This window comes from Cajanus cajan, chromosome 3 (genome assembly GCF_000230855.2).
Source record: "Cajanus cajan strain Asha chromosome 3, NIPB_CcT2T_4, whole genome shotgun sequence".
Classification (NCBI taxonomy): domain Eukaryota; kingdom Viridiplantae; phylum Streptophyta; class Magnoliopsida; order Fabales; family Fabaceae; genus Cajanus; species Cajanus cajan.
In genome coordinates, this window is record NC_138519.1 from 10711098 (window position 1) to 10719514 (window position 8417).

Consider the following 8417-nt stretch of genomic DNA (forward strand, 5'->3'; position numbering starts at 1 on the left):
CTTCTTCTATTTTCGCATATTAACTAAATTTATTATTTATAATTTGTTTTAAAAAAATTAACCATCTTTTTGTTGAACACTTAACTATCACTTCAACACAATTAAGAAAAAAGGTTAGGAATTCACTCTATTTTTTTTTTTTTTTATATTCTAATTCAAAATAAATATATTTTTTGTTAAAATTTTTTAAAACATAAATTTTTGTAAGTCTCACATCTTATTTAATAAATATATTTTTTAAGAAAAAATTATAAATATGAATTTCAACACATGTTCAATTGTATGAACCAACATACTAGTTGTCACCATAAATGTTACATCACCGTTTAACTATCCAACTTACTATGAATAAAGCATATTAAAAACGATTATGATCGATCATTTTTTTCTTTTTAGTCTAAAAGTGAAAATCGAAGAAAAAGAAATTTATACTACCAATTGTGTCTTTTAAACTGATAAAAAGGAAGGAATAAAAAATGGTTTTTCTCCTCCTAAAAAGATTCTGATTAACATCTACCTCTCAAATGGAATGGATCGAAAAAGAAATATAAAAAAAAGTATGATGTAATAAAAAAAGCAAGAAAACTAAAATAAGAAAAAGAATAAATGAGCCAAAATAATTTTTTTACTATAAAAAAGAAGTTTAATAACATCTTTTAATACATTCATTCTTATTAGTTAGAATTTATTAAGAATTATAAAATTAAGAAATATTCATTAAACAAGATTTGAGACCTATCAAATTATATATTTTTTAATAAATTTTAATCAATAAAAAAATGTATTTAAAAGTGTGAAATTTCTATTATTATTATTATAATTATTCTAAAAATAAATATTACAATTATGATCTCTAATTATAAGACATTTTAATTAAATTACACCCTTTTAAAACGATTAATTAATTTAGTTAAGAAAATTAAGTTTGTCAATAACATAAATTATCTTTTTTCAAAATTATTTTTGACATTTCTTAATTTAACATTTTATCTTTTCACTTAATTATTTCTCAATTAATTAATATTTAAAATAGAAATATCTATATATTTATTTATCTTCTTTGACCCGAATAAGAGAGAGTAAACTTTTATCTAATTAATTTTAAATATTTATTGTATTTCATTTTAAAAAATAGTTAATTAAAGAAAATTTTCTAAAAAATAAAATTAATATATCTAATAATTAGAAAACAGTCTTATAATAAAAAAAATTAATATTTTACCATATACATTTCACATACATGTTAAAATTTTAAAATTTATATATATATAAACATATAAATTATATTTTAAAATTTTGATAAATAATTTATATTCTAATAAAATTTATTTATTAATATTTTTTTTATAAAATTATTAATATTAAATATATAAATAATTATGATAAATAAAAATTAAACTAGATAATAAATTAAAAAAAATTATAAACTCTCATTAAAAAAGGACTTAAAAATATCTCCCACAGAGAAATTATGTGCAACATATATCGTCCCTTGGAAACAATAATTGCGTCAGAGAGTGACCCAATAGCATATGCTCCCCATTCCTTTTTGATTCCTCTGAGTCCCGCCATCGAAAGAGAATATCCATTGGTAGAGTCCCTTCCATGTGTTTAAGATTCCTCTCTTTCCAAACACACACTTTCTCTCTCTTCCTTCCTTGCACTACACAACCCGCAACATCGTATCATATAATTAATCGCTGTAACTTTATATTATACTCCTCTCTCTCGCCTTTGCAATCATCATGAACAACACTACCACCTCTCTCTATATAAATCCCTCTCTCTCTCCTCCTTTTCTCTCACCTCCCACAACACCACCCTCTTCTTCTTTTTCTTCCTTCCCTCGCAGCTCTCTTAGATTTGCTTGTGTCAAGCACTTTGGACCCAAGCCCATTACACCCTTTTGCAGAAAAGCGCGATTGTGCTCTCTGCCAGGGTCAACGAGTGTCGAAAGGAGAAAAAGTTTCGTGCTTGGAGCCACCGACATGACTATAGCAGAGGATAGTTTGCTGGAGGTGGTGGAGGAGGAAGAGGGTCCTCCTGATTTTTCTTTGCTTGATCCTGAAAGCAATTCTAGGCCTCGTAGAATTGCTCTCTTTGTTGAGCCTTCTCCTTTTGCGTGAGTTGGATTCTTAATCTGTTCTTCAATGTGCACTGTTTGTGGCTTCTAATCCTCATTGAATGTAGAATGTTTTGAAATTTGAACACTGCAACCCCTTTTGCCTATGTTATAGTTTGTTGGGGACAGCATTGAGTTTTTACAGCGGTTTGTTTGTCTGGTTCAGATTCAATGTTGACTTTGTGGTGTTTGATGAATTGGGTTTTGTAGATCAGGTGGAATTGAATTTGTTTTGATATCCTTAAAATAAATAAAGAAAGCTCGTGCTTTGTAATTTAATTAAGCTAGCTTTGTCTTGCCTGTTTAGGAATAATCTTTCTATTAGCTTAATTACTTATGTAGTCTCACCATCAGAAAAGTGCATCTCACTATCTCAGCTATTTTCTGCTGTTTTTCTCAGACTCGGCTTGTGAATAGATCAGTAAAAATGTTTCATGGACACTCCCTGCTAGTAAACACTAGAGACACTGGGAGAGAGAAAGACATAGAACTATAGAAGAGAAAGAAGTGTAGATGATACCACATGATAAAAAGAGAAATAGAAAGAAATAAGGGGTCTCGTTTACTACATGGTCCAGGACTACATAGTCTCAATTAATTTTCACTTGAAGTTTAGTCAAATGTTATTAATTCTTTCAGAAATTCTACGCAAAGATTAGCTGGGAACATGTACATGTGGTAGCACGGGACTATCTAATAATTTCTCGTGTCAAAAGTTCACAACTCTTTTGATTTGAATGTGAAATTGAAGGGCATTTACAGCTTATGAATGTTAGTGACCAGGCATTAGTTTAAGGAAATATTGATGGGAAATTAAACTGACATGCTTCCTACTTTTTGTCTGCATTACTACCCAATGTGATGATTGCATTGCACTTGGTATTATTGATGTGTGACCCTTTATAAGATGTGTGGTGTGGTGTCTGCTGTGGAAGTGGAAGGAGAAACATGTTCTTCAATTTAAACAGGATTATCATTCCAGCTATATCTATTTTGCAGATATGTCTCGGGATACAAAAATCGTTTCCAGAATTTTATAAAATACCTTCGTGAAATGGGAGATGAGGTAACCCTTTCTACTTCTGTTTTTTCTTTATGCACACATGTCCTGTTTTTTTATTTTCCTAAACATTGTAAACCAACTGGTTAGCTTTATTTGTGCATGGTATAGGTGATGGTTGTGACGACGCATGAAGGAGTACCCAAGGAGTTTTATGGAGCCAAATTAATTGGATCCCGAAGGTTGTTAACTTGGACTTCTTTAGTTTTGTTGGTTCATTTTTGCTCATTGAGTCGTCACTGCCTCTACTTGTATTATAAAGAATTTGTTTTTGAATCTTAAACTTGCGGCCTTTTAGCCACTTGAAACTTGAAAAGTTTTTGTTTCTTAATCACAGTCATTGTTTATATTTGTAAATTGTCATGCAAGGTCGATTCTTATGCTACTACTAAAGAAAAATACTTTTATCATGGTATAGGATATTCTTTTTAAGTCTTTTTAAAAGCTATTTTTTCTAGCTTCTCAGAAAAGTACTGAAACTGCTTTTAGGTGTTTTGTTTTTACTTTTTTCAAACATCTTATTTAATAATCATAAAAATTCAAATATTTTGACTTTGTCAGTTACAGAGAACAAAGAAACGGGGTAGCAAGTTCTCATGGCATTCATATTGTCATGTATATTTGAAATTTGACTTCTTTATACCACAGCCGTTGCTTCGTACTAATACTCTTCATTTAAACAAAATGCAGCTTCCCTTGTCCCTGGTATCAGAAGGTACCCCTCTCTTTAGCACTTAGTCCAAGAATAATTTCTGCGGTTGCAGAGTTTAAGCCGGACATAATACATGCATCATCGCCAGGCATAATGGTTGGTCTAAAATTCCAGTGCACCTCAATTATTAATTGTAGTATTCTAAAGAACAATATAGTTGTAAAGACTTATTTTACTAAAAGTCCGAGGCTGGTTTAATTTCAGGTTTTTGGTGCCCTTATCATCGCAAAGCTTTTGAGTGTTCCAATTGTCATGTCATATCATACCCACGTACCAGTGTAAGTTGCTTATTTAGGTCAGTTTGGATAAACTTCTCATTAAACATGTATAAAAGAAGAAAATAAGAGGCTAATTAATCAAACTTCTGCAAGTCAAAATCAACATGTTCACATTAGGTTTTAGATAAAAGAACTTATAGAAAAGTTGAAGTGTATAAGTTGATTTTAATTTATAGAAAAATTGATTCATTTTATCTCTTCATTTTCTTCTTTTACAAGTACTTGTCGAGAAATTTATCCAATCTGGAATCTACTTGCATTTCATATTTTCTGAATGTATTTCACATTTGTGAAGTTATTATGTCTGGACTATGTATTGATTCCACTCGTTGTTGTGGCTGATCTTAATTGTTGTTCAGATATATTCCAAGATACACCTTTAGCTGGCTGGTGCAACCCATGTGGTGGGTCATAAGTATGTACTTGCTCTCTTGCTTCATTTTTTCCAACTTTGAATCATATTTTTGTGAAATAACATGAATTTTCTTTTTTGTATAGAATTTCTGCATACAGCAGCTGATCTTACTCTGGTGCCATCAGCTGCCATCGGAAGGGATCTTGAAGCAGCTAGAGCAACAGCAGGTGAACTCAAACACCCCATGTCAAGTGATTTCTTAGCATTTGGTTCAGTTGATAAAGGATCAGTTTGTATAAACTACCCTAGACGCACTTATAAAAGAGAAAAATAGAAAGGAAAATCAAAATAAGTTTTTCATAAATTAAAAAAAAGATTTTGAAAAAACTAATAAGAAAACCTTCTACAAATTAGTTTATACATAAGTAAATTTTAGTTTATGGAGATGATTTTTTCTTTCTATTATTTTACTCTTAGAAGTGTTTCTAGAGAATATCCAAACATGTTTAAGAGCAGCTGAACATTGGCATTTCTTTATACACCCACCCTTGTCGCAGCAAATTTTTGTCTGACTCAATTCTCCTGTTGATGTCCAGCTAACAAGATTCGTCTTTGGAATAAGGGTGTTGACTCTGAAAGTTTCCATCCCAAATTCAAATCCCATGAAATGCGATTAAGACTGAGGTGCAGATCGTTCATCATTCTCCTGTGCACAAAGTTTGATATAAAATGGGTTTTCAACTTACTCTTAATCTTGTGTCATACAGCAATGGTGAACCTGAGAAGCCCTTGATAGTTCATGTTGGACGGCTAGGAGTTGAGAAGAGTTTAGATTTTCTGAAAAGGTAGAGAACATATTAAAAATTTCCAAACATGAACTTATGATTTTGCAGTCCATCAACTGCAAGATTGTTGAAATTTTTTTGTTGGTTATTATTGTACTGAAGCTGAAAGATGTCTAAAACTTTTTCAAGATATGTTTTCTAAATGTACTTTTTCTGTTACTTGTTCAGTTCTTCGTAGTATATGGCATAGCATGTATAAATATATATCTAGCATGTAACTTGAATATATGTATCCTGTCTTGACATTTGGAACACATGATTTGGCAGCCTCATGGATAGGCTTCCTGAAGCACGGATTGCCTTTATCGGAGATGGACCCTACAGGTGACTTTTTCTAATGTTTCTTTGCTTTCCTTTATCTATATCAAGTACTCCCAGTGTGTTTGGTTTATTGTGAAAAATTTAATTTTGTGAAATTGTTAATGAAAAATAATTACCATAACTTTTTTTTTATTAATTTGGATGAATTAATTATTTGTTTCTTATATAAAAGACCAAAAGGAGTGACACACTATAGGACAATTTGGATAAACTTTTCAATAAACATTTGTTGTAGAAGAAAATAAGAGTTGAACAAATCAATTTTTTTCCGTAAGTTAAAATTAACTTGTACACCTCTACTTTTGGAATAGTTAGAACTTCTAGAAATTAATTTATGGGAAAATTTTGATTGATTTAACGCTCTTATTTTTTTCTTCAATAAATACTTGTTGAGAAGTGTAATCCAAAATGATTCATGTACTCTTATATCTTTCAATATAATGATGTAATGGCTATTAACATCACGAAAAGGGTTGAAATGTTGCCAATTTCTTGTGTCATGCCCTCATCCTCATGTCCTTTGCTCTGGCTGTCCCCGTATTACCATATATCATAGATTTACTCAAATGATCAATCATTATCATTCCCAATCTTTGGCTTCTTTTAACAATATGGATTCGTAACTGACAGGGAGGATCTAGAGAAGTTGTTTGAAGGCATGCCAGCAGTGTTCACAGGAATGTTAGGAGGGGAAGAACTATCCCAAGCATATGCAAGTGGAGATGTCTTTGTCATGCCTTCAGAGTCAGAGACACTTGGCCTTGTTGTTTTGGAGGCCATGTCATCAGGGATCCCTGTGGTGGGAGCACGTGCTGGTGGCATCCCTGACATAATCCCTGAAGACCAAGATGGCAAAATTGGTTACCTTTATACTCCTGGTGACCTTGAAGACTGTTTAAGCAAACTAAAGCCTCTTTTGGAAGACAAAGAGTTGAGAGAAACCATGGGAATTGCTGCAAGGTTAGAGATGGAGAAGTATGATTGGAGGGCAGCCACTAGAAAGATTCGCAATGAAAACTACAATGCTGCTATTTGGTTCTGGCGCAAGAAAAGGGCACAACTTTTGAGACCCTTTCAGTGGCTAGCTAAACGGGTCTTCCCATCCCCAGAAGTCAACTCATTGGGTGATTGATGTGAATGCTTCTGAGTTTTGGATGATTCCTTGGAAGATGATTATTGCTTTGGCTTTAAGGAAGCCTTGTATGGGACATAAGTGTGGTTGATTATGTAATGCATTCATTTGATTGATGTATATAATGGGACAAAAATTAAGGATTGTGCCATTAGAGTGGATTAGAGTTGAATGTCAATTCATATGCTGATGTACTGGATAGTGTAATTGTGCAACCAGTAAAGGGAGAACTATTCATGTTTTACCACGCCAGTATGCGACATGGTAGAAAAGTAGTGATTAAATGCAATTGACCCTTGTTGGGTGGATCCAAGACACAGATTGACAACAAGATATTACAAATTTGTGTCCAATTGTAGTTTTCTTGATTTTGAATTCTTTTGGGCCTTTCTTTTGTGTCTTGGGAGACATAGTAGAAAAGTAATTGTTCCGGTCACGGGATGCAGCAGGAAGGAAAGTAATTACAGGCAGACCGAACAGTAATGATTAAATGGATAAAGACCAGAAGAAAAATATTAATTGGGCCTTAGGGGGATTTAAGACAGATGAAAAATTGATAAGGCATTCCAAACTTGTGTTCAAGTGTAGTTTTCATTATTTTAAACTCATTTTGGGTTTTGTTTTATCTTGAAAGCACCTTCAACAGTAGAACACTTGGACAAATTTGGGCCTTAGCCCATTTGTTTGATAACCAGGCCCAAAGTTGGTAATATTTCTTGTGATAGGTAAAATAATAAAATGAACGGAGGAAAGGAAAAGAAAATAAAAGAAAAACTACATTTGGTCTTAGTAATGAACGAAACATAATGAGATGGAAAAGGCCAGGAGGGAGGAGGAGGGGTGAAGAACTGAAGATGAGAAAAAGAAGTGAGAAGGTGCAAAAACATAACGGTGAAGGTGGAGACGGGGATAATTTGGATATTTCAAAAAATCCAAAAGAAATTTAGGGTGTGAAGAATAAAAATGAGGTGTAAATAGCAAGGCCTTCAATACCTCTAGGCTCTATGTGTGTGTGTGGAGGCATATGTTAAATACGCCTATCTCCATTAATAATATACCTCCTTTATTCACTTTATTTTTTTTTTTTGTTTCAAAAATATTTTAAACGTGTATGTTATAAAACATACTTTTGAAAAATATTTCTCTTCAAAGTTCGTTTTATATATAACATATTTATGGAAAGTATTTTTTTTTAAAGTGTATGTATTGAACAAATTTGTTTTAGTTAATTGGAAAACCAACAAATCATATCTTATTAAATCAACCAGATGTCTCAGAAATAGTCCACCAAATTGATAACTCTGTTTTAATTTCTGCATTGCAAAAACTTTAGAGAACTAGAAGATTATTTATTTAGTATGTTTGATATAGACTCTTTAATGCAATTTCTTTTTCTCTCTCCATGTTTAAATGTCTGATTTACATGAAAGCTAATATTGTTCACTTCAAATTAAACGTGAAAAATCACTTTAAAAAGTGAATGCAAACACACACTAATAAAGTATCACGTTAGTACCTCATAAATAAATAAATTAAGGTGCGAAAAAGTGATGTTATTGTAATTTTTTCTTTTTATAGAATCCTTGGCGTAA

General features: G+C 31.9%; 1 protein-coding gene across 1 annotated transcript; it reads left to right on the plus strand.

Annotated features, from left to right (window-relative positions):
* The first annotated feature begins 1592 nt into the window (after nucleotides 1-1592).
* LOC109795787 (sulfoquinovosyl transferase SQD2) lies at nucleotides 1593-7069 on the plus strand. The gene is made up of 11 exons (XM_020355330.3): nucleotides 1593-2122; nucleotides 3122-3188; nucleotides 3294-3364; nucleotides 3873-3990; nucleotides 4099-4172; nucleotides 4532-4587; nucleotides 4671-4754; nucleotides 5124-5211; nucleotides 5295-5372; nucleotides 5640-5696; nucleotides 6324-7069. Exons 1-11 carry the CDS (start codon nucleotides 1746-1748, stop codon nucleotides 6823-6825), a joined length of 1572 nt encoding a protein of 523 aa, XP_020210919.1. The 5' UTR covers nucleotides 1593-1745; the 3' UTR covers nucleotides 6826-7069.
* Nucleotides 7070-8417: the final 1348 nt, after the last annotated feature.

Coding starts and splice junctions, on each gene's coding strand:
- LOC109795787 (XM_020355330.3), top strand. CDS start 1,746: ATGAACAACACTACCACCTCTCTCTATATAAATCCCTCTCTCTCTCCT. Junction 3,991..4,098: donor CATCATCGCCAGGCATAATG/GTTGGTCTAAAA, acceptor GTTTAATTTCAG/GTTTTTGGTGCCCTTATCAT. Junction 5,697..6,323: donor ATCGGAGATGGACCCTACAG/GTGACTTTTTCT, acceptor CGTAACTGACAG/GGAGGATCTAGAGAAGTTGT.